Source organism: Spermophilus citellus (assembly GCF_964194105.1).
Source record: "Spermophilus citellus genome assembly, chromosome: 2".
Taxonomy (NCBI): domain Eukaryota; kingdom Metazoa; phylum Chordata; class Mammalia; order Rodentia; family Sciuridae; genus Spermophilus; species Spermophilus citellus.
Window position 1 is genome coordinate 11,501,478 of NC_138183.1, and position 26,892 is coordinate 11,528,369.

At 40.8% G+C, this 26,892-nt stretch overlaps 1 protein-coding gene across 9 annotated transcripts in view; it reads left to right on the plus strand.

The window, feature by feature from the left end:
- DENND1A (DENN domain containing 1A) overlaps positions 1-26,892 on the plus strand; it is a 521,188-nt gene that overhangs the window by 361,244 nt on the left and 133,052 nt on the right. For all 9 annotated transcript variants that reach the window (XM_081282502.1, XM_081282504.1, XM_081282503.1 and 6 more), the window contains one exon: positions 5,793-5,918. In XM_081282502.1, coding sequence (XP_081138628.1) covers positions 5,793-5,918 — 126 coding nt within the window. The remainder of the gene's footprint in view (positions 1-5,792; positions 5,919-26,892) is intronic.

Sequence of the window (26,892 nt, forward strand, 5' to 3'; positions counted from 1 at the left end):
GGATTTGATCAAGAAGAAAATAGACAAAGAGACACCAGCTCAAAAATGGTTGAAATAGTCCAAGTGAAAGATGAAATCTAAATTAACAAAATTAAAAGCTGGGCATGCTGCTATATCCATTATCTGTTTTGCATCTATTTTAATCCTCACAATGTATGTAAGTTTTTACCTCATTTTATAGCAAAGGAACTGAAGTTCAGAGGTTAAGAAAGTAGGGAAGCCAGATATCATAAGTTAATCTGACTCCAACTCTGTGCTACAGCCTGAGGAGCTAATAGGGATGGAAGAAGAGATGAAGCCAAGACACCTGAGAGGTAGAGTGAACTGTAACCAGAATAGGAGATTCAGGGTAGGGGGCCTAGTGAGGAAGCATGGGCAGGCAGTGCTATGTTACTGCACCTGTTGAGTGTGTGATATTGAATAATACTGGTCTACTTGTTCCCTTTAACTCATTCAGCATCCTTGCAGTTTTAGTTATATCTTAGCAGAAGGAGAACGGATGAGTATCACTTTCTCCCAGGTCAGTTCCTCCTAGCAACTTATCACTGAAGAATGTGATCCTACACTTTCCTCCAAGCAAAGAGGCACAGCCACTGGAAGTGCCTTTCACAGTGTTGAAGCTCACTTATCTGTTCTTTCATCCAGCAGAAAATGCTAAATGACCACTGGGCCACACCCATGCTGGGAACACATGGGCTTGTGGGAAAGGTGGTCAACATTGCCACTCACGGGAGAACCTTGATATAATCCTGGTGGGGAGCTGGTTGAGTGGTCAGAGGAGACTTCACAGATGGGGGAACATCTGGATTCTGTCTTTCGCTTACCCCAAGGCAATGGGTAATTTGGCTATTAAAGAAAAATACCTCATTTTAATTCTTTATTATAAAAGTAACATATGCTTTTTTATAAAGTATAATCAAAATAATCACGTGTATAAAGTAGAAAGTGAAAGTGTCGTTGCATGGTTAAATTTTGATACGTGGCATTTTAGGTTTTTACTACATACATATATATTTACATATGATTTTTAAAATGATTCATATATACGTATTACTCTACAACTTTCATTTTTCCGCATTTGGCTACTTTGTGGGCATCTTTTTACATCAGTTCATAGAGTACTGCCACTAGCACCTTTGTGGCATTTTATCAGAAGAATGTAGTATAGTTATTTAGTGTGCCCTCCATGACAGGCACTGGACAGTCTTTTCAAAGAGTGAATGGCAGTCCACAAGCAGGACATGAAGAGTGAAGAGAACCCCGCCTGAGGTATTGGCAAGTGGACTGATGGAGTGGCTCATGCGCTGCTGAGTTGGGCAAGAATGTGCCGCGTGGGGCAAGTGGGAGCCAGTTAGCCAAGGAAAGCCTGCACTGACTGCTGGGAAGTCTGGGTATATTTTTGAAGGTGATGATGGCAAAGGGTGGAGGCATTGAAGGGTTTGATGGAGAACTGAAGTGATTAAACTTGGATATTTCCAAGATTACTAGGAGAGCTACAGATGGATGGTGTCAAGTAAATACTGAAAACAGAGCCTGCTATGAGAGCTATATAACCAGTCTGCGCCAAAAAGGATGGATGCATTGTGCCTCTCAGGGGCACAGCCATGGGCACTGAGAGAAGGCAGAGTCAGGCTGTATCTGGGATGGTGTTGATGAAACATGAAAATGGTTGTGGGAAGGATGGAAAAGTACAGAATCTGACTTCAGTCCAGGAGTCTGGTGGGGTGATGTGACAGTGCCCAAAATTGGGCACAGGAGGAGGATTAGGGGATCTATAGAGAGGAGCTGGTACATTAAATTTTGTGTGCTCTTCCCTTTGTTTTCTGTCTTCCTCCTGTGGTACCCGATTAAAGAAAGAAGCTGTCCTCAATGGCACTTCAACACCCCACCCCCACCGTGTTACCCCTGATGAACCTCAATGTAATGATTGGACCAGCACCCCCAGGAGTTCACAGGGCAAGTTCAACTTTAGATGTAGGATGGTGGTTTATTTCAGCTTTACATTTTCTTCCCTCGCTTTTATTTAAAGGACAAAATGCTATCAGCAGCTATTAGATGCACATAGACTTGCAGTTTCAAAGTTGGAAGTAATGACAGGTCAAGACAAAAGCTCCTCTGTGTAGCAGGCTGAGGGAGGGCTTCAGAAGCCTTGGCCTAGGTGGTCACAGGGGCATCAGGAGCCCGGGACCACTTGGCTAGTTTCAGACCAGCGGGGGCAGGCGGGAAGGAGCGCTCTCATATTTGCTCGGTTACAATCAGCGACTCCTTCTTTGTGTAAAATGGTAATGAGGCCATTAGGAGAGGCTCACCTGAAGTGCAGCTTGTGAATCCAAGGTAATTAAACACCTCCTGAATGAAAGAGAAAGGCCAGGGAAGGTTAAGTGAGGAATAATCTGCGGCACAGGTGGCCCAAGGCCTTTGAGGAGCAGTAGAAGAGCGACAGTGGCTTGCACCATTTCAAAGGATGGAAATGTCACCCTAGTCTCTGAGAGAGGCAGGATTTTTATTATTGGGGGGTAGGATGGGTAATATTTTTAACATTTTAATAAAGCACATTTCTTTTTCATATTTCTGTTTCAAGTTGAAAGTCCACAGCAGAGCCTGCCTGGCTGCTGAGCAGCCTGCATCGCTCACTGTGGCGATGGGCTCATGGGTCCTAGAAAGGGGAGGTCACAATAAAGCAGTTATATATACCCAGATGTTGAGGTAGACTCCAAGCTGCTTTCAGAGGAAAACCGTTTTCCAAGGCTTACGTTCATTCAGAGGAGGGGCAGCCACCCCTGTAGTGCGCTTTCCCAGCCCTGTGGCATGTCTCATGGGCAACAACAAAGGGGCTTGCCCTGTACTCAGTTAACCTGCACTAGTGGCTTGCTAGGTGCCAGTTCTGTGCTTTCTGACTTCATGTGTCCTTTCAGTTTATCACGTAAAGTCTGGCAATAGGATTTTTGCTATTTAGGTTCTTGCCTCAAAATCTCAAGTATCTCCACACAAAGGCTTGTACATGAATCCTCACCACAACATTATTTATTAATTGTCAAAAAGTGGAAACTGATAGACAGATCAGATGTGCTATACCCAGATAATGGAACATTACTCAGCCATAAAAGGAATGAAGTACTGACACGTGCTACAGCATAGATGAACCTTGTACATAATGAGCATTATGCTAAGTGAAGTAATGCAGTCAAAGAAGACAACCTATTTTATTATTCCTTTATGTGTCCAGAATGGGAAAGTCCATAGAGATGGAAGGTAGATTAATGGTTGCCCAGGACAGTGGTGGGGTAGAACTGGTGGGGAATGAATGACAGCTAATGAACACAGGGTTTCTTTTTGGGGTAATAAAAATGTTCTGGAGGTATATAATAGTGATAGTTGTATGACATTGTAATTATAATAAAAGCCACTGAGCTATACCTTAAAATAATGAATGATAGTATGATAGTGGGCTGTCTCACAAGCCATTTTTAAATTCCCTTATAAAAGCTTAACAATAAGGCTTAGTGTCTGTGGATCATTTCTCAAGTGCACACAGTCCATCCCAGATCAGTGGTTCTTAATGTTTGTAGATTTGCAGACACTGTTGGTACTGTAAGGACAGCTATGGATTTTGTGCCCAGAAAATCACCCATTCATATTACACATTTGTAGGTGATCCATGAACCCCCCAAATCTAATTTCTGTTTTCTCTTAAATTTTATTCTAAGTTTTATCCTTAAGTAATGTTCACACCACTAGGTATCAGTTTCTCTGAAATGTCCTTGATTTGTTGAAATGTACTCTTAATGTTTCATCTACAAGCTTAAGAATAATCACTAGCTGTTTCCCTTCAGACAAAGGAAAAGTCCCTTCTGACCTCTGCCTTTCTATTAGCATCATTTTTTTCGTGCGGTATTGGGAATTGAATCCAGGAGTACCCTACCACTAGACTATAATGCCACTCCTTTTTTATTTTTTTATTTTGAGGCAGGGTCATACTAACTCACTGAGGCTGGCCTCTCTCAAAGTTATGATCTTCCTGTCTCAGCCTTCCCATTGCGTGGATTATAAGCATGTACTACCATGTCCAACTCCAACATCGTCTCGCCCCATCTTTACCCTTGGTCTCTATACTGAAGCCAAAGTTCTTTCTATTTTTCTGAATTTCTTCCTACCACAGATCCTTTGCACATTATTCCCCGTGCATAGCACACTGTACCCTCCTCTCTTTGCCCAGTTAACTACTTTAGCTTATCTTCCAGATCTCAGTTCAAGCCTGTCTCCCTCCAGGAGGTTTCTCTTGGTCTACTTTGGCAAGCTCTGTTACAGATTTGTCACAGGAACAATGTCACATGTATGGGTATTTTCCTTAGTAGAATGTTAGCTAAAATGAGGTTAAGGACCATATCTGGTTTTAGTCACCATTGTAGCCACAACCCCTAATATAGTCCAGGGCATGTAAGAGATAATAAATATTTATTGAATGAATGAATGACTCAAGGTCACCGCATTGCACAATACTAGGAATGTGATGGAATGTGAGTGTTGTGCCCTGAAGTTTATACAATGTGGCATCCTGAGATGAATGAAGAGCATTTTAGAAATAGTCTCAGAAGCTTGATATTGGCCCCGATGTTGAAGGCAACAGCAACCATGTCACATGATCTTTCCTACATAGATTCATGGGGAAAGTCTCTTTTAGGTCCCACATTCAGGAAAATCTTTATTCATTTGATCCACTGATTTGTTTATAATGCATGGACCCAAGGAATCTCTCAACTTTCATTTTTTTCTCTTTGCTTTGGTCACGAGAAAGTTCTTAAGTCAAATTTGAAACTCACATCTAACCACCATATAGGACTATCTTATAGCTTACATTCACAAACTACATCTAGTCACAGCTTCTTCTTTTCCCACTAATGTCACCTTCTTATCTATTTTAACTTGTTGAGTGTGTTTCTATAAGCTGTCACTATTCTTTCAGAGTATGAGGTGTGAGATATACAAATAAACCTTTTTCCTAATATTTTTCATATCACAGATGGAATAGAATTAGAACAACAAAAAGAAAAACTCTTTGTGTAGCTTGGATTTAGATTATAAGACTTTGGTTCAAATTCCAATTTGGCCATTCCTTGGATTTTTTCTCTGGACATGTAACCTAAGTTCTCGGAAACTATTTCATTCTTACAGAACAGGAACACTAATTCCTTCCTCACAAGATTGTCAGAAGAAAAATTAGGAAATTTATGTGAAAGTACTTCCCTGGCACATAATTGCTTTAAAAATAATTTTATTTTTGCTTTTATTAGACATGCTCTAATAAGAGCGATATTCACTTAAATTTGAAAAACTTTTCTGGTCACGGTGGTGCAGGTTTGTAATCACAGCTATAATCCCAGGCCTGTAATCTCAGGAGGCTGAGGCAGGAGGATCACAAGTTCAAGGCCAGGCTCAGCAAGACCCTGTCTTAAAATAAAAAAATAAAAGGGACTGGGGATGTAGGTCAGTGGTAAAGCACTCCTCAGTTCAATTTCCAGTACCAAAACAAAAATACCTGCCCTTGGAGCTGTGGCTCAGTGGTAGAGCATTTGCCTAGCATGTGGGAAGCCCTGGGTTTGATCCCTAGCACCACAGTAAATAAACAAATACATACTCCAATAGAAACCTCCTGATACTGAGTGATTCTTTTTTCTGCAAAAAGGTCAAATCAACCCCTTCTAGAAATTTTCTAGGGCTCCGTGGGCTCTGGGCTTAGTCAGCTATCCTCCTGCAACCTTCCCTCAACCTATTTCCTTTCTCTCCCTTACCAGATCTCCTCACTGAAGAACAGGCTAAAGAAGGTCTCCACAACCACAGGCGATGGGGTAGCCAGAGCCTTCCTTAAGGCCCAGGCCGCTTTCTTTGGTAGCTACCGGAATGCCCTGAAAATTGAGCCGGTGAGTAGCCTCATGGCACATGATAGAGTCCGTGTTTAATCAAGACTAAGATGCCTACCAAGGGACCACATGCAATCATGGTTTTGGTTTTTGAACTCATCTAAAGGAGATCATGGGAGATGGTGGGGGCTTCCTCCCCTCATATGCAAGGGAAGAATGCGAGGACCCTCCACACACACAATAAGCACCGACTTGGTGTTGGACATAGCACGAAGCCTTTCGCACTTGCCTGCTCATATGGACATCTGTGAGGCAGCAGCAATCAGCTCTGCTTTCCAAATGAGAAATAATTTACCAGAAAGCCCGTGGTTTTGCCCTGGGCCTCACTGTTTCTTATCCATTTAAGGGACCTCTCCTCCTCTTAAGAAAGCAAAAAATCCTGGAGATTCTTGGTGGCTCCCATGTGTGGTGGTCATGATTTAAATGACCACAAAGCATAGCAAGGGCCAGAGATAATGTTGCCCAACTATATGGCTCTTCCACCTTTCTGAGCCTCTGTCAACTATTCCACGTACCCTGACTGCCACATGAGCTGGAGTTGTTTGAGGATGTGAAGACGTTGAGTCTTGCCTTAAGCCAAAGGCAGTTCCACTTATCCTGACTTCAGACAAGAAGCTCTTGCCTGACAGCTCTCTATTCTGTTGACTTTGGCCTCCTGGCCAAGGAGTACACTCCCAGTTGGAGTGGGGTGCAAGGGACCCATTTAGGTAACACTATACGCCAGCACTGTTTATTTCTGGTTTTGTTTTAACCCATAGTATTTAATGAAATTAAATGCCAGAAGATGAGTGGTTGTCATGTAGTATACTTCAGGTAAAAATCCTGAGAGTGAACCAGAATCCCACCTCCTCATAAGCCACCATTTCTCATGTTTGTATCTTTATGGCCCTCACTCCATCATGTGTCCAAGTGAAACACAAAGAGTAATAGCAAACATTTTGCTTTTCCTTCACCCAGGGCATCTCTTATGAAGTGGCTAGGGTGGTGGGCACTCAGGAGCAGCATCCTCACACCACTGCCCTCCTCGTTCTCCTCCCAGCACTGAAGCTTTACTTCCTATGCTGCCTCCACTTCAGGCGATGTCATGGTCACAAAGCAGAAGGAATGCACCCTATTTTTTGCTGTCTGAGAAATACTTCCCTCTAAAGTTCTTTAGCTTAAAGCAAGTTCCCATACCCACTTGTCTTAAAGTGAGGTGGCTCCGATTCTTGGTCACGATCCTGGATCCACTATGCCATTCAGGTTTGGTGCTTGTTGAGAATACTGTACTCTTCCCCTCTCTAGATGGAGAACAGGACAGCTGGCCTAGTCCTTTCCTTGGGTTGCTGGGAACCAACACACTAGAATTATTCATTCCTGAGATTGCCTCTTTGTTATGTGTCTGGAATCCAGAGGCTGTTGAATCTTGGTGCATGTTGTTGGGTGTGATCTGGACACATGCTACTCCACAGGAAGACTTTGTGATTGGCTGCATTTGGTTCTGAGAGGCACTGGATTTAAAGGCAAAAAACCCAGGAGTCTAAAGCCTGGTTCTACACTTCTTGGCTGTTTAATACTTGAGCACACCATTTAATTTGTTTATAGTTTAAATTCTTCACCTGTGGAATGATGATGAAACTACCTTACCTACCCTTTCCATACCTCCTGGTGTAAGGATCAAACAAATCTAAAATATTCATAGGAAAGATTAAACCTGAACTGAAACTGTGGCAATGGCTCAACTGTTTTGTTGGAGTGATGGGCTTGCGTGGGGAGATGGGCTACAGGAGAGGTTGGAGCCAGATTTGGCAGAGCCTTGGTTGCCAGGCTCAGAATGTGAACTGTACCCTGTGAGGAGTGTAAGGTTTTAAGCAGAGATGTGACATGACTAGTATAAAGTTTGAATAGTATGATGATGGTGATAGACTAAAAGAAAATGAGAGGCACAGTTAGAGGAATATTATAGGAACTCAGAGGAGGTGTTCACTTGGTTACACCAGGAAAAGGTACCATGAAGGAGAGATTACCAGTCCCAGTAGTTTATAAAATATGGTGGAGGAAGGTCAAGAAATGTCAAGATGTCTCCCAAAATATGGCACCTGGGAGGAGGATGCCCTTGGTAGTAAAAGGAAAAGCTTACTGCCACGAGTTCATAGTAGTAGCATAGTCATTAAGAGCATTGTTCTGAAGGTAAGGTGATTGTAGACATCGTACTTTTCCTTGAATCTGAGCTGCCTTTCAATCATAGAATATACCATTATCTTAAGAAGAGGAACAGTTGAAAGACGTCATCAATTATAAGACAAATCCAGATTCCAGAGATGTTACAATAGGAAGAAATTTCCTTAGAATCAATGAAGTGCAGCAGATTTGTCACATTTTCAGTCCCATTTCTGTGTATTAAAATGGCTTCCTTCTATTAAGCCAAGAGGGAAGCCAGAAGGCCTGAAATTTTTAACCAAACATTGAACCCAAAGGACATTACCATGTGTACTTAGATGGTTTTCAAGCCATAAGTTTAATTTTAACAAATTTTCCTCATCTGAAAAATGGGGTAACGACATTTCTCTTACAAGATTGTTTTGGGAATTAATTAAAATGATTGCAGAGCCCATGTGAGCCTGAGAAGAAAAGAGGGGTAGTAGGTATGTGACCAAGAACGGTGTCTTGGGAGAGTCTGTTGAGGTGACAGGCAACACAGTGCCAAAGGAACAGGGAGGCCTTCCCAGGCCTTCCCAACTAGTCGGCTAGTTGTTTCTCTGGTTATAAAAAATAGCACCTGTTGTGGTGGGGGTGTAGCTCAGTGGTAGAGCACTCTCCTACCTTGCAGAGACCCTGGATTTGATACCTAGCACACACACACTCCCACACACTAGCACCTGCTCCTGGTAAAAATGTTTAAAATAACAGAGGAATAGAAATAGGAAACACCTGCCTAGCATGTGTGAGACCCTGGGTTTAGTCCCCAGTACCACAAAGAGAGAGAGAGAGAAAGAAGAAAAAAAAGAGTAATAGGAAACACCCAAGCCCTTCATCTGGAGCTAAAATACAGTGTTCCCATGCTTCCACCCTGCTTCTAGAATCTTCAGTTTGCTTTCAGTTCAGACAGTTGAGATATTCCTGACAAAGCAATCCAGTATCCCAGTTATTCATTTGTTTTTGCCTTCTAGTGTGTGTGAGAATTTTTCACATCTTACAAAATTTCTTCTTAAACATTGATAATGGCTGCACGTGTCCCAGAAAGTGACTCCTGTGGTTTTCAGCCCAGCTATGGGTCCGAGTCACCTGGGGGACTTTTGAAAAGGTACATATCTGGGCCTCACTCAATTGTTATCAAATGCCTGTGATCTGAAATCTGTGCCAAAGCCCACCACATTATCCTAATCCTGGTCTTTTTGATTTGGGGTACCAGTTTATAATTTTAAATCACACTGTAGTGAATATCTTTATATAAATCTTCATGTGTGGTCTGAACCATTTTCATAGGCAGATTCCCTCCCTGATGTGGATTTACTGGGTCAAAGGATTTGAGAACACTTAAGGCCTTCATAGCTAAGATGAGGGAGAAACAGGTGGCATGTAGAGGGACCCTGAGGCACATGCAGGGCAGCACCTAAGACAAGCAGGAGGCCAAGGGTAAAAGGCCTACAGGGTAAAGATCCTCAGCAGAGTGTGAGGGCAACCCACTATTAACTGCCAGCCCTTCAGACTCACCTGCAGTCCCTGATGTGTGGTCTGTCGAGGGTCTTTTCTGTGCAGGGATGGTGTGGTGGCTTCCCACCCTGGACCAGTGGTGCAATCATGGGACTCAGATCCCCGCAGAGTCACAATATAGTATCGTGTTAGAATAGGAAAGCTGTCAGACTTAAACTGTTCCTTTCTGCTCTCTTCCCAGCTAACTTGTGACTTTGAGCAAGTCACTTCACTTCTCTGAGCCTCAGTTGCCCTTTCATACACTGAATGTGTTATCCCCTCCCTGCCAGGAGTGTAGTGTCACCAAATGAGCCCACAGAGTGCCTGCTCCTCAGGCTGTGAGAGTAAGCTGTCCCCTGCCTCTCACCTGTGGTCTCCTCTTTGCTGAAGAGGATCCTACCATCCAGGAGCAGCTTGTGGGAGGGCTCCTGTTGGACCACTCAGCCCCCACCCAGCTCTGTGATCAGGGGTCAAGTCCTGGCCTGAGAGGCAAAGATGGCAACTGTGTCTGAAGACCCTTCCTCTGGCTCCCTGCACTTGAGATAACTCCTTGGTCTTTGTTTCCTTTCCTGTTGGAAAAAAAAATCAAATTGCAGCTGGCTAGGGAGCCTCTTGAGCTTTGTTGTCTCCTTCTGTCTAGAGGGAAAGGGAAGGGGCCACTTGCTGAGCCCAGTCTTAGGCTAGGAGTAGCCTGTGGCTCTCCATCTGCCTTCTGCAGGGGTCTGTGGCCCTAGCCCAGGGCACTGGTGTGACTCTTCAGGGATAGTTGAATGGTAGCAAAGGGGTCTTCAGGGATCACAAAGTAAAATGATGAGACAATGAGGGTGTCTGACCACAGCCAAGTCTCCCATCTCCTAGTCTTTTTGATTGACGAGGAATAGCTTGTATCACTTTCAAGTTGCTTCATGTCCTTAATTCCCCCATGACTGCCCTAACTGTCCATTTTACAGATGGGGAATGGAGCTTCAGATTGCCATCAAGCCTGGAAGTAAATTCCTCCTGACTCCCCCACCCAGGTTCCTTCCACCACACCCTCTTGCCCGTCTTTGTTCTAGTTCCCACATTTTCTGTGTTAGTGATTCCTTCTCTTAGCATTTCCAGCACCAAGCACAGATCATGGCACAGTCTGTAGACATCAGTGAGTATATTTGAAATAATGGTTGGAAAGATGGAGGAAAGAAAATAAGTAACAAGAAATGTTTGAGGCAGGGAGGTAGCTCTGGGCCTCCCTTCAGTGTTCATACATTGTTTCCTGACCTGTCTGTAGGCTTTAGAGTTTGCTGCTGTCTGGCATAGGGGAAGGTATCTGCAAATCACAAGGGCATGTGACCCATTTTTCAGTCACCTGGAGAATATCAGATGCAAAGCCCAAGATACTTAACAGTATGGGCCAAGCCAACTTGTTCCGTACTTAAATGACAGAACCACTAACAGCCAGGAAGCCCCATTCCAAGAAACCCCCTTTATCCATGTCAAGCTGCAGCCCAGGCTCCAGCTCATTTATTTAGGCCTTTCTTGCTCTCTGACACGCCTCCTAGCAGTTGCCAGGCAACTCTAGGAGTAGCAGTGTGTGTTGGGGATTAACTAGTTAGGGCTGGGGTCCTTTTTGGCAAGAAGGGGAAAAAAGACAAATGAGTTTAATTGCCAGGCCAAGGATCCTTTCTCTGCTTGGTAGAAGACTGCAACTTTGGGAGGGTGTGTAATAGCTGTGTGGCTCTTGAATTAGCCTCGAATGTTCTTTCTCTGATGTATGAATTTTTAAAAGAACCTTTTACTTCCCTCCTTTGTTTAAAATTATATCATTGTGAAATCTGAAGACTAACCCCCTCAAAAAGCATTTCATAGCACAGTGGTGTCAGTTTTTAAAGAACTTCTGAAAAGAGATTTATATGTGTTCCTTTCATCCCCTCTTCTATGCAGAGTTTATTTCTCAGCTCGTGCTACATGGAGTTGTCTTACAGCAGTACATGTAGAGCTGCCTCCCAGGTCTGGCCACTGCAGGTTCTTGGGAAATGATAGATCACATAGCAAAGTCAGTGGATACTGGTGTTGGAAGACGCATCTCTTGTCCTGGATCAGTATCTATGCAAAGGCCAGAATAGATGGAGCCCTGTGAGAGTTGGTTATTCAGCTAGCTCCTGGAGCCCTCTCCAGGCCAACTTGCTGGCTGGGTTTCCCCAAGATGGAGGGAGCCCAGCCCTGCACACAGGTGGCCAATGCTGGGTGGGGACAGTGAACAAATTCTTAAACAGGCAGTAGCCCACTCATTCCAGTCCTGGTTTCTCAGTTCATTCCAGATTCAGATGTGGGGACACAGGCGTCATCTACCTTATAGCCCCTGATTTTGCACATGATTCTGCTGAGTCACATTTATCCATCTAAAACCCCTTGGAGGCACAGAAGTTAAGATAAAGGCAGATTGATAGCCTGGCTTTCAAGCATGAATGCACGGGGCTATGCTGGAGCCGGTCAGAAAGACACCACATGCATCTGTATCTTGCTTGAGTAACACTGTTGATCTCATAGTTTTTGAAAAAAGAACCTATATTTATATTTGATTTTAGTGTAATAAAAAGTCGAAAAGTGGGGCTGGGATTGTGGCTCAATGGTAGAGTGCTTGCCTTGCACATGTGAAGCACTGGGTTCAATCCTCAGCACCACATAAAAATAAAATAAATTAATTAAAGGTATTGTGTCCATCTACAAATAAAAAAAACATTTAAAAATAGAAAAACATATTAAAAATAGAAACATTAAAACATCACCATAGTCCCACTGAACTTACATATACCTTTTATATGTACTCACTTGTTTTTCATTATGCAGAATGCTTACAAAGCTGCAATCAGATCTGAGTTTAAAGTTTACTCCTCTCTCATTTAATGTGACATCACATGCATTTCAACATAGCTGCCAGATATTCCATCAATTACAGCTACCATAGCTGCTGTAGCCCATACTGAACATTTAGGTTGTTTCCCATCTTTTAATACTATGTTACTCCATTGAACATCTTCTATGTGTAGGAGCCTGACTCTGGGGGCCAACCTGTTACAACATGGTGAGGTGGTCGATTTCAGCCGACTCACCTGAGGGGCTCAGAATGGGAAGAACAAAGAGTCCTTAGTGGGTGGTGTGTGTATGCTCCCTGCCTTCACATACCAAAGCAGAGCATTCCTAGCACATACATTAGGGACATGACTAATTTATCTGTGCCTCATCTTGAGCTATAAAAGGTTTGAGGAACCTTAAGACACTATATACAGTACAGCAAAATGAGAAGGATATGAGGAAACCAAGAAAAAGGAGGATAGTAGGCGAGGACTGGAGGAATCTGGTGTATGTGAGACCACGGACACCAACTATTCTCCACACAGCTGGGGAGTGGTAGTGCTGGGAATCAAGCGCATCGGCCCAGATCTGTCTTCAGAGCCCTCTCCCTTCTTTCCCCCAATTGTGGAAAATATAAAATATGTACAACATAAAACTATTTTAACTATTGTTAAGTATCTAGTCAAGTGACGACACTTGCATGCACACAGTTGTGCAACCACCACTGATTCTCTATTCAGAACTTTTCTTCACTCCAAACAGAAACTCTCTATTAAGCAATAACTTCCCACTCTGTCTCTCCCACCCCCAGGATCTGGTAACCTCAATCTGTCTTCCGTCTCTGAGTTTCTCTATTCTACCTGTTTTGTGAAAGTGGAATCATACAATTTGTCCTTTGGTGTCTGGCTTATTTCACTTAGCATGTTTTCAAGGTTCATGTTCACCCATGTTGTAGCAGGTATCAAAACTTCATCCTTGATTGAGTAATATTCCACTGTGTGGGTAGACATTTGTTTATCCATTCATCTTGTTGATGGATATATGAGTTGTTTCTACTTTTGGCTTTTGTGAATAATGCTGCTATGAACACTATTAATCTGAACACCTCTTTACCATTCTTTTGGGAATGTGCCTAGGAGTGGAATTGCTGGATCATATGCTAATTTTCTGTTTAACTTTTTGCTTTGTTTTGTTGTTTGTAATGCTGGAGATGGAACCCAGGGCCTTGTGCATGCTAGGTGAGTTCTTTACCACTGAGCTACGCCCCCAGCCCCTATATTATACTTGTTGAAGAACCACCACACTCTTTTCTACACAAAGCACCGTCTTTTGTTACATGAATGGTAGTATCTTTGTGAAGCATGCATATGTCCCCCTGAATGGTCTATAGGAAAAGTTTGTGAAGGATTTTCTTACTTTCCACTTTATTTCAGGTAAGCAGGTAGGGGAGTTATAGCCAGAACCCACCAGCCTGAACTAAGCAGATGCCCTGAAAGCAGGAGTCTGAGGTGGACTGCAGAAAGGATTAGTAACTTACTGGTGACTGTTTTTTTCTGATTGATAGTTATTTGAACTCAAGATCATGTCCTAGAAAAGAAGCAGGGATAGAGGGTCTCTGGAAACCACTGCAGTAGTTCTGTGGCTCTAAGTGGCTCAAGAGGCAAGTGAATGTGATGGAAAGAGTATAGCCTTGGGTGTTACCTGAGTTTTGATTCTGGCTCTGCCATTACTACAGAATGGCTTTAGGAGTTACTTAACCTCTCTGAGTTTCAGTATTTTCATTTGTAAAATGGAAATAGCACCTACCTTGTAAGACTATTGAGAAAAATAATAACAATGTATATAAAACACCAGCCCAGTGCCTTTCTGACTAAATGATAGTGACTCTTCCTGGGTGACAAGAAAGTAGAGGAGAATGAGACTGCTGTGTTCTAGAATAGTGGTGTTCGTTCTTACTCAGCAAGTCAGGGTACCTGTAACCATGCAAAACAAAATAAAATTCTGGCCCTTTTCATCATATCATCTTTTGAATTAGCTATGAAAGTAGGCCTTGTATCTCAAATGACACATAAAAGATTCTACATAAATCACATATTTATTTCCTTTAATATTTATTTTGTATTTATTCTTCCATGCTATTGCTCACCAACACAGGAAAATGGGGATAGTAGATGATGAGTGTTAAAATTAAGAAATGCATTAGAGTCAGTTTTTTAAATACATAAGAACAAATGTATTTGAGAATTTTCTTTTATTTCATCAAAATCAGTTTTTGCCTATATTGAGAAGAGATGACTGTTGTTCAGTTTTGACTCTCCACAGCACAGGGACACTGGAGTTACTCAGGAACACAGTTTAGGAGTCCTGTTACCTTAGAGTCATACAATAAATGCTTGATGAACTGAGAACCATTGTTCTAGAAGTATATTGCCCAAATAAAAAGTAGGTCCCTAAGAGAATGAGAACTGGCAGTAAATCCGCTTAAACACTAAGATCAAACTCAACCAAATGATTTCAAAGAGCATCACCAAATAGGATGAAAATGAAATTCCTCTAAAATACTTGAAAAATAAAACACATCTAGTGTATCTTAGATTATCCCAGAGGAATTCTAGTCTTTAACTTGGTCTCATGTCATAATCCTGGTTCCTTTTTTAACTTGCTCCTTTAGAATGAAGCCATGTTTTATATACCTAGGTCCCTCACATAGTCTGATTCTGTTGAATGATTGATACCTGCTTTCTGGAGCTCAGAAAGAGTGGTGGTCATATTTCAGAGTTGCACAATATAGACATTTAGTCCAAAAACATTGTATCAACCACAGCTTCATCCTAAAACATAAGAAAAATCAACTACACAAGCAGAACACATGTCAACCACACTCGAAACAAAGACACAGCCCATCAGCTGTGTGGTAGCTGACCAGAGCTACCATGAGAAATTATGTGCAGTAAATATTCTCCTCTAATTAGAAGTGTGCAAGAGATGAGTATATTCATGGATTAAGCTGTATCCACTGAGGCAGTTTTAAATACTATGTATTTGTTGGAAGCAGTGGCACAGAGAAATGGTTTTTCTTACTGGTATTTTAAATCAAATAACCTTGCTTTAGGGTCTTTTGCTTCTTCAGTGAGACTATGAAAAGTAAACATTTCTAGTCCATTTTCAAGTAATGATAACACTGGACAATTTAGAGCCTGAACTGATCCTATGTGAGTTCATATGCTTAGCTGTCCTGTGAGCTCCCTAGGAACAGGATATCATCTTCTTCCTCATAACCCCAACGCAGAGGAGAGAGCCCATGACATAGATAGAGGGATGGTGTTTACGATATTTTTGGATAAAATATAAATTTCATTCCTCCTCCCTGCTCTTAGATATACATCCACAGATTTTCTATGGGGTGTGAATACAGTCTCAGAAATTAGATGGTTACATCATAGTCTGATGCCATCCTTCCACAAAAATCTTAAAAACTGCTCCAGAAGGCAGTGGAGTTTACTTGTGTTTACTTTGTGTCCCTAGCATAGAGCCTGATAGACAAAAGATGCTCAATAATTATCTATTGTATGAATGAAATTATCAGAGTACTTAATTTTTATGTATTAAGACTTAAAGTCATAAAAAAATGAATGTCAAGCAGTTATTATATTTTAAGGTCTTTACATAATATTCCCTTGATTCTTAAAGTACCCAAACAGGGAGAGTGGTATAGCCCCATTTTATTGATGAGAAACTGAGGCTAGAAAGGTTATGTCACTTTTTAAAAAGTGGCAGAGCCAGGATTCGGACCCTCCATCTGCCTAATTCTGGCGACCATGCTCTTTTCCCCTAACTGCTCTCTGCAGTGGTGACTACCATATGGTCCATGTTACATGCAGTTTGAGGGCATTTCAGAAAAAAACTGAGCTGGTTTCCTCTTAGGAGTCAATTTCTTTAATCTGTGCAAATGTTTCTTGGCAAATACAGGTTAAACTAACACCATTTGTAAACTATTTTGCAAAGGGGAGATGTCAAAATTTCATATCTTTTTTTAAAACACTCCTTTAATAATTTTAATTGCCTAATATTTTGTTGTTTAAATATTTGATATTTATGGTGATAATTGGATGAAAAAGTAAAACACTGTTTCAGTGTAGCCCTTCCTCCTCTTTTCCTGGGCTGACACCTAGTGGCCAGCTTTCTCACAGCAGTATTAAACCATGTTTCTGGTGGCTGTTTTCTAGTTGATTTGGGAATTTAAAATAAAATAAATTTTCACCATAATAAAAGTATCTATGTTAATATAAGGTTGATTTATTAGGGATCATAATTTTGTTGGGGAGGAGGTATTGGGGATTGAACTCAGCCCTCACATGCTACATATAGGCTCACATTCATAGATTCACTGGGGATACAGCCTTTATTTTTATTTATTTATTTATTTATTTGTTTATTTATTTAGACAGAGTATGACTAATTTGCTGAGGCTAGCCTTGGACTTGTGATTCTCCTGCCTCAGCCTCCACAGTCACTGGGATACAGGTGTGCACAACATGCCTTACTGATTAGGTATCACCTTACCAATAGAACTTTTATTTGTTTTATTGTGAATTGTAAGTCAATTATAATCAAGCCTTGATAGCAGAAAATGGCATAGTATTTGAAACCTTAGGATACTTGGTCCCCCTGTATATCTGACCAGGTGTGCACTCTGCCATGGACAAATAAGACCTAGTCACTATTCTTTAAGGACAGTGAAGAAGCAGAGACAGAAAATCAGGAGAGAGTTGCAATAATGGGTGGCAGCTGCTACAGTAGAATGTTGTACAGTAGTCAGAGGCATAGTCAATCACTTCTGCCAGAGTGCCAGGGGGTAGCTTCCCAGGGAGGGAAGAAGTAAGAGGTTTCCAGGCACAGGGGGCAGGAGGTAGTGTTTGCAGAGGCAAGTAGCCTTGGAAGCACATGGTATAGCCAGGTGCTGTGAATGATGCTGTGGCTGGAATATAAACAGGAAAGAGAAGTGAGGCTAAGGATGAAAGTGGGCATGGCTAATTCCTAATTCGTGAGAAACCTTGAAAGCCACTAAAGGGCTTAGCACTAATACCATTAACTATCATGTGTCTCAAGGATGCCTGTTTCCAGAACAGTATTCCTACAAGATGTTGATACGTTTTCTAATTTCATAAAATTTGGAATCATCACATTATTGCAAACTTTAATTCATATATATCAATGCATATCACCAAAGCCCTGCTATTAAAACTTAGATCCCTGCTGTTAAGAAAAAAAATGGTTAGGTTTGTTTAACCCAGAACTCTTCAAAACACTTTTTCCTCAGAAAATGTCTATTAATATTCCATGCATCTAGTGCTTCTTGCAGCATTTTGGGAAACACTGCTGTAGCTCATGGTTGATGATGAGTGTTTCTTACTGTAGGACCAGGGAATTAGGATACCAGCTGTGTTCATTTTACCCCAGTCTTGTGGCTGTGAACCTCAGAAAAGACAAGCACATTATTTTTCCAAAGCATTTCTCATCTGGCCAGACAGAGGTTTTGGGACAACAGGTGCCCTTGAGACACAGGTGCCACTTGGTCCTATAGGTCCAGCAATTTAGTGTATCAGAATCTAACCAGAACAACAGAAAGGGGAAATAATACAAGGAAAAGTCTAAAGACATGAGGAGGAGCTGAGACTCAGAAGGGGAAAGGCAGAAATAACTAGTTCAGAGACTAGCAACAGCAGAGATATGGTGTTCCTGAGGCCAGAGGCCATGTCATTTGACTAATGCTTGTACCTGTAGCATGGTGGCTTGAGTCAAGAGGAGATGAACCATTGCTAGACAGCCCACCCAAGCAGGTAGGAAGAGAGTGGAGAAATATTCCTGCTTTCCCCTTCCTTTTTCTCCTCTTCATCTCTTACCAGTACCTCACATAGGCCAACCTCCAGTGGAAACCAGCTGATCTGGGAGCCTAAGAACTCCATACTGCATGGATCAGCCTCTTGTTCCCACAGTACAGAGCAGAGGCCAACCTCCAGTGGAAATCAGCTGATCTGGGAGCCCAAGAACTCCACATTGCATGGATCAGCCTCTTGTCCCCACAGTACAAGCAGGCACACAACTAGCCCTACCAGATCCCAGATGATAAGGCCATTTAGGGACTCACCTCTTGCCCCAGGCAAATAGAACTTGGTGAATAACAAAGGGAAGCCCCATGAGTTAGATTTAGACTTGATGCCAACCTGGATTCTACCTCTTCTAAGCTGTTAACCTCTAGGCAAGTTGCTATACCTTTCTGAACCACTTTCCTTTAGTATAAAATAGAAGAGAATTTCTATTTAACTGATGTCTTCCCAGGGCTTTCTTGGCATATGTCTGGCTGGTTCCTGATTTATAATGAAATAAGAGCAAGATGTTTAAAACTTTGTGGGCTTAGCCTAGAGCTAACAGGAATGTCAGAAATCTACCTGTGTCAATTGACTACCCCCAAATGTTAGTGAATTTGCTGAAGTTTTATTAGCTCACAATTAGAAGCTGTAGATATCTAATTTCTTAATGTATTCTCTTCCTGGAGGCTGGAGGCTGTGGGAAAGTTGTAAAATGTACAATGGGATTTTCAAGTGATGGAGAAGTACTCTGCGCAAATTGTAGGAATCAGTTTGGTACAAGCTAAAGAAAATTGAAATTCCAAGAGAACTACCGCTTAAAAGTCATGAGGCTCTGGGTGTCTCTCCCTCCTTGAACTGCACGTTTTTCGTTTGTTAAATGAAGGCAAAAATGCCACCCTCATAAAATTGTTTTGAGAATTAAATGCAATGGCAGCCGTGAAGTACTTGTCCTCCCATCTTCTTCCCTGCCCTCCACAGCGAACCTTTTATCCAGTGGTGCCCAATTCACTGGCAGTCACATTCCATGGAGGCGTGGCAGGATTTTTGGAAAGCCTTTAGCTGGAGATTATTTATGTTTGTTTTGCTGGTCCCTGTTAGTGATGTGACCTGGCAGGTCTCCACTCAACCCTGTTCCCATCAGTCATAGCTCACTGGCATTATTCATAAGCCAGTTGCCAGGACTTTCTTTGCCCATCTTCCCACTGTGTTGCATTTTCACTCTCACATTTGCATAACAATGGCCTACAGGTTTTGAGGTTGTCCTGAGTAAGTCACCTACCAGCTTAAAAGGTCATCCATCCTCTGTTCTCTGAAGGGGACTTCTGTCCTGAGGCAACTGGTGTTATCCTCAATTGATGCGTGTTATACAAAAGTAGTATGAGAAAATAAAATTGATATTTATTGACTCCTGCTTCTTGCCCTATATTTATATTTTTTGGCTAAATATGCACAGACTTACTAAATAAGAAAGTTAAAGCAGAGAGAGTTGAAATTACTTAATTCAACAACTGCGAACAACTATTTTCCAAGACCCTCTTCTATACACGCTCTTCTAGATACTTGGAGATGCAGCACTTAGCAAAATAAAGTCCCTAAGCTGAATGTGGTGGCCCATGCCTACAGTTGACAGCTACTTAGGAGGCTGAGGGCAGGAAGATACGTGGAGCTCAGGTGTCCAAGGCCAGCCCGGGCAACATAGCAAGACCTTATCAGTTTCCCCAAATGAAAACAAAGTCCCAGCCTTCTAATCTTTTCTAGAAAAGCAAGGATAGTAGAAGATGATGAAAGTCAACATCTTTTGTGTCAAATGGTATAGATGTTATGCAGAAAAAAGCAAGTGGAGAATGGCAAGAGCCTCCAGGTAGGCAGGCACTGGGCAGAATCAGATTGGAACCTAGTCTGTCTGCATCTAGATTTTTCAGTGTTTCCACTGGTCGAAGGCTATTCCTCTTTGGTGATGGTTTCCAGCACTTAGTGAGGAAACATGGACTCTGTATCTTGTTTCTTAGCCTGAAGTTGATAACTCAGTGTATGAAGGTGGTGGCTTTGTATTCCTAGGGTTCTGGAAATGCTTTTGTTGCACCCCCTGCTATCAGCAGCATGGAGCTGTTTCTTCCATTTCTGTTTTCCTAGACACATTTAATTTTGTAGCAGAAAACATCTTGCCAGCCTGAGTTTGCGCCCTTGTGCTGAGGAAACTAGTATGGCCAGGAGGAGGGTCTTAGTAACTGCTGGGTTCTGAGGAACCCATTGACTAGTTCTCCTGTTTCTAAGAAGTGGTGCCATAAGGAGTGGCTGACTTGACTTCAGTATGTTTCCTCATTTTAGGATCTCATCAGTCTGTTTAATTACATAAATGAATTCTGGGTACCTCCTCTGCACCAGGCCTAGTGCAAAGGAGTACAGAGGTGAATCAAAGAGGAGGCTGTGCACAGGAGTTAGATAGACCTGGGTTTCAAATATGGCACAACTGCTTTTCTATTTATGTAAGTTGAGGCACTCACTTAACCCCTCTGTGCTTCAGTTTGTTCTTCTATAAAATTGGGAGAATAAATGTGATCTGCCTTAGGATTATCGTGAAAACTGAGATAATCCAGCATGGTACTCAGCACTTGATAAGAACTTAATGATGTTAGTTTTTAAAATACCTAAGAATGACCCTTTTATTTATAGCTGAGTTTTCTCTACCTTCTACCCTGTGACAAAATGGTGGAGCAGATATGACATTTTCTTTTTCAAAGTTTGTATGTTTTAATAAAAAAGATAGTAATAATTCTCATTATAATGACACTGTTCACAAAGAAATGTTGACATTCAGTCTTTTTAGCATATCCTACTAGATCAGTACCATTATACCTTTAAAAAGGTATTTTTAGTGTAAAATGAAACATATAAAGAAAATTTCTTTAATCAAATACATAACTTAATGAATTGGTCTAAGACTGGTACTTCCCAGGACAAGAAATAGAGCTTTCCCTGAAGTACCTTCTATCACAGCCCTTTCCCTTCTACCAGAAGTACCACCATGCTGTCATAATAATCACTTCCTTGCATCTAAAAAAAAATTGTTTTATCACCCAAATGATTATCTCCAGATAATATAGATTCATTTTGCCACTAAAAAATTACTTTCAATTTTCTTTTAACTTACTTATAGATTCCTTCTCCATCCCTTTCATTTACTTATAATCTATTTGTTGAAGAACCCATAACTGTGGGCTTTTCCCTCAGTGTGGATTTTGCTGATGGTACAATTTGGGGCAGTTCAGATAGTCCTCTGTCTTTATAGCACCTGCTAACTGACAGCTGGGTCCAGAGATTGGATAGACTTGAGGGCAGGACTGTAGGAGGATACTGGATCTGTCGTGTCTCTCTTTAATGATCTTATAGCAAGGACACTTAATGCCTGAATTTATTTATTCATTGCATGTTGCAAAATGTTACTATTCTGTTTATCATTTATTTGTTATTCGTGAGTTGAAATATTTTTACAGAGAGACATTTTCTCCTTTTTTAATACTTAACCACTATTTAATGTAGTACATATAGCAAAGTATAGCTTGTATAGCAAAGGCAAGATACATATTAGATTCTTTCCCTTTATTACTTTTTAATAAAATGAATTGCTTCTCTATCATCCTCCAAATGTATAAATAATTTTTTATTTCTGATGTATTTAAACATATTTAATTGTTTGGGGTCCTTTCCAATTATTGTCATTATTGAAACTGAAACTCTTCCAACCTTTCCCCCACCTCTTCTTTCTACTTTTCTCCCTGATACTGGGGATTGAATCCAGGGACACTGTACCACTGAGCTACTTCTATAGCCTTTCTTATTTTTTATTTTGAGACAAGTTCTCACTAAGTTGACAAGGTTGATCCTGAACTTGGGATCCTCTTGCCTCAGTCTCCCAAGTAAATGGAGATTAGAGGGTAGCTGGGATTGCTGATAGTTCCAATCAAAATTTAAGACTACAGATCTTTTATTTAACCTCTTCTCCATTGTGTCTGTGTGTGAGTGTGTGTGTTTGATTTTGAGTGGGTTTTGGTTTTTTGTTTGATTTGTTTTGAAGGGAGTTGTTTCTGTTTTTGTTTTTTTATTAATTTTTTATTTATACATGACAATGGAATGCATTACAATTCTTATTATACTAATAGAGCAAAACTTTTCATGTCTCTGGTTGTTTACAAAGTAAATTCACACCAATTCGTGTCTTCATACGTATACTTTGGATAATAATGTCCACCACATTCCACCATCATTTCTAACCCCATACCCCGCTCCCTTCCCCACCACCCCTCTGCCCTATCTAGGGTTTGTCTATTCTTCCCATGCTCCCCCTCCCTACTCCACTATGAATCAGCCTCCTTATTATCAGAGAAAACATTAGGCATTTGGTTTGGGGGATTTGGCTAACTTCACTTAACATTATCTTCTCTTAACTCCATCCATTTACCTGCAAATGCCATGATTTTATTCTCTTTATTGCTGAGTAATATTCCATTGTGTGGAACCCATGACTTAGTGCCTGGTAGGCAAGTACTCTACCACTGAGCCACACCCCTAGCCCTTCTATTACATTTGTATTTCCTTTCTTCCATATGGAGAATTCTGGTTCCCAAGGACCCAGGAGATAATAAAATTAAAAGATTCCATGACTATCAATTTATCTTCATCTCTTAGAAACAATACAGATCCTACTACCCTTATGATTACAGAAATCCTTTTACCTTGTCTTGCATATTCTTTTTCCATTCTCCTCCCAGTTTTTGTCTAATTGTATTTACATTCTTAGAAAGTACAACCATCACACATCCTTTGGTCTTAATCTTCAGGTGTTAGACCCTGTGTTATACCAGTCCTAATGGTAACATCTCTTCAGTCATTTTTGGTTGTCTGAAGCTTGCTTCTTAGTGGGTTCCTTAGGAAGGGTACAGGGAATAATATTCCCTCCGGTATTAAATATTGGTAGTAACTTTTCTGTGCCTTTATACATCAAAGTCAGTTTTGCTGGGTATAAAATCCTTGACTTATACCCTTGAACTTTCTTTCCTTGAGTATCTTAAACACATTACTCCATTTTCTTCTGGCAAACATGTTGTTGTCAAAGCCTGATAACAATCTTAATTTTCTTTCTTTTCTTTTTTTTTTTTTTTTTTGTCTAAACCAAGTGCCTAGGGATTCCCCCCCCCTCCTCCTCCTCCTTCTTTCCTTTAGAGTTCAGTAAATTTACTAGTCTGTCTTGTGTAGTCATTCTACTTCTGTAGTCTCAGCTAGATAGTCTATCTAGTTTTTGTTTGTTTGGAGATGGAAATTTAACCCCAGAGCACTTTGACACTGAGCTACATTGCCTGGCCCTTCTTATTTTTTTGAGACAGGGTCCCACTAAATTGTATAGGGCCTCACTAAGTTGCTGAACTAAGTGAAACTTGCAATCCTCCTGTCTCAGCCTCCCAAGTCACTGGGATTACAGGTGTGCACCACCACTCCAAGCCCACACATAGGATTTCATAATATTCTCTTTATTTCAAGAAGATTTTCTTGAATTACAGGTTTTAGCATTGGTTTTGGGTTTTGGTTTTTTTCCTTCAGAGACTGCAATTAGCTGTGCATTCAGTCTTTACCTGTGTTCAATATTTCCCACAGTCTTTAAAATTTTTTTATCTCCTTATTTCTTTTTTCATTGTTAATACTTGACATTATTTTTTAATATAATTACTCTTCATTTTTATTTTTTTGAATTTTAAAGTTTTTCTATTTTTCTTAAGGCACTATCTGTTGAGTTGATTTCCTCATATCCCTTCTTGGACTTTCTTTCTTTCTTTTTTTTTTTTTTAAGAGGAATTTTTTTAACCTTTATTTTATTTTTATGTGGTACCAAGGATTAAACCCAATGCCTCACATGTGCTAGGTGAGCACTCTACCACTGAGCCACAACCCCAGCCCCTTTAGTCTTTATTTCTGAAAATAATTTTTCTTTAATTTCTAAATCTTTCCTGCATTTTATCTTCTCATTTCTAAGGTTTTATAATTCTGCTGTACATAGTTCTTTCATGCATTGTGCCATTTTCTTAATGTGTTTACCTCATTTTGACAAGCTAGTTTATAGTTTTAATCCATTTATGGACATTTCTTTCAGGCATGTTTTTCTTGTTTATAGGGATGTTATTTTATTCCTTTTTATTTCTCTTATAATAACTTTGTGTGGGATTTGACCTTTGATGCTTTTTTGTTATTCATTGTATGTGAAATGAGGTTTCCTGACTTTAGAATGAGTTGGAGTTCAAGAAAGATTTTCTAACTTCACAGAGCTGCAGCTCCTCTGTTGTTTTTGATAGTGCTCAAAACTTTGGCAGCTGCTTTCTGATGTTTTCTGTATTCCCTTCCACTGCTTTGATCTAGACCTTCTTTTCCCTTTCTCTCTCTTGTCTATGACCTGTTCAGTCTTGATTCCACTCCAAGTAGTTTCTCCCTAGTGTGGCTCTGATCCTGAAAGGGAGTCCTGATGCATTCTCCTGGGAGTCCAAAGGGTTCCATAAGGTCTGCAGGGGCTAGACCAACCCAGCCCCGTCAGGCCTGCTTTATGGACACTGTGCACACACCTGTTGCAGAGACAAAACCCTTCCAACTCAGCAGCTACTCTCAGATTGGCCCACCAGGTTTTCTGCACACCCCTGATGGCTGGTTTGAGGTTCACTTGTTCTCAGGTATGTCAGCACAGATGTCAATACCAAGCAGGTCATTAGTGGTTTGTACTGTTGATGGTACAAAGTGCTCACTTGCTTGATGTTTGGGGTTCACTGGTTATAAATGTTGCACATATTTGAGAGGTTATTGTATGTAGCCATTAGAGGCTGAAGCGACTATATTACCACTGCTGCTTCTAGCCAGCACCAGATTTCCAGAACACCTTTTTTTTTGGTTTTTCCATTTCTTCCTAGAAATTCAGAAAGAGGTAAAATGTCTTTCATAAATATAATAAGCACCCTTGTAGAATTTAAGGGTCTAGTAGAGGAAGAGAGATAGTATAAGCAGGAACAGAAAAAAGTGGGAGAAAATAATTTCAGGTTAGGAAAGCTGTGCCAAACAAAACACAGTAAGGGTAGCTGGTGAGGTAACAAGTGCTCTCTGGTAGTCCTCTCAAAGAAGTGGCATCCGAACCAACACTTTCATGATGAGAAATAACAGGCATACCATCATCTAGATCATGAAGCAAGCCCAGAAAGGAAAACAGTATGGCTGCTTTGGAAGGAGCACAGGGAGAGTCAGAGGAGATGAAACCAGAGAGGCAGGCAGGGCCAGTCATGAAGGTTCTTACTGGCTCAGGAAAAGAATTTGGATTTTAATCTAGGCACAGCAGAAATCATTGGGAGGGCTTCAAGCAGAAGGTAGTGTGATTCAGTTTAAATTTTGAGGAGTTATCTTGGCTGCTGTATAAGGACAGGACCATGAAGGCCTGTAAGTCAAAATCAGGGGACAGCCAAGGATCTGGGGAGAGACCACTGTGGCCAGTGGAAATGATAGAAGTGTCAGTTTTGGGATGTTATCTAGAATAAAGGTAATAGGACAGTGACGTGCTACATGCGTGAGAGAACCAAATCGCCTGCTGGGCTCCTGGCATACTTCCAACTATTTGTCTTTTTGAGTCTTATTTCTAAAAGAAGGTCAAGTAGAACTTTGGTCCCAAAAGTCACTTTAAAACACGTGGAAGGGGAAAAATGTGCCACAGACTAAAAGACAAGTTTGCAACTTTAACTGGCAAAAGGAGGGCTTGATTTCCAGATTATATGAAGAATCTCTATAGATAAATAAAGATTGAAACAAAAGAGAAATTTTGAATAACATTTCACAGGGGAGGTAACATGAATGGTTCATAAACTTAGGAAAATAATGGAACATCATTAATAATCAAGGAAACTAGACCACAGCAGCATTAGATTTTGTGCACATTAGATTGGCAAAAATTAGGAAGTCACATACTTCTGTTTGTGCATATGGAGCACCAACAGCAACTTATTTTGCTGGTGAAAGAGTAAACTATATTACTATGATTTTGGAAAATAATTGGACATTATAAAATTGAAACACTTGCCCATTTAGGCTAGGAGACATACAAAATGTTTATATCAACAACAAAAAAAAAAAACTGGAAATAATTCAAACACACATTAAAGGAAAATCAGTGAATTTTAGCTATTAGCCACAACATGAATGAATGTTAAAGATATGTTACAGTATTGATTTTTTTAAGGTCAACAATAACCAAACTAAAGATATTTTAGGCCATATACAGGGGTGATGAAACTTTTTTAAGTGAAAAAAGAAATTAAAGAAGACCTTAGAAAATGGAAAGATCTCCCTTGTTCTTGGATAGGCAGAATTAATATTGTCAAAATGATACTACCAAAAGCACTATCCAGATTTAATGCAATTCCGGTCAAAGTCCCAATAACATTTCTCATAGAAATAGACAAAGCTGTCATGAAATTCATCTGGAAAAAAATGGGAGACCCAGAATAGCTAACACAATCCTAACACAGAAGAGTGAAGCAGGTGGCATCACTATACCAGACCTTAAACTATACTGCAGAGCAATA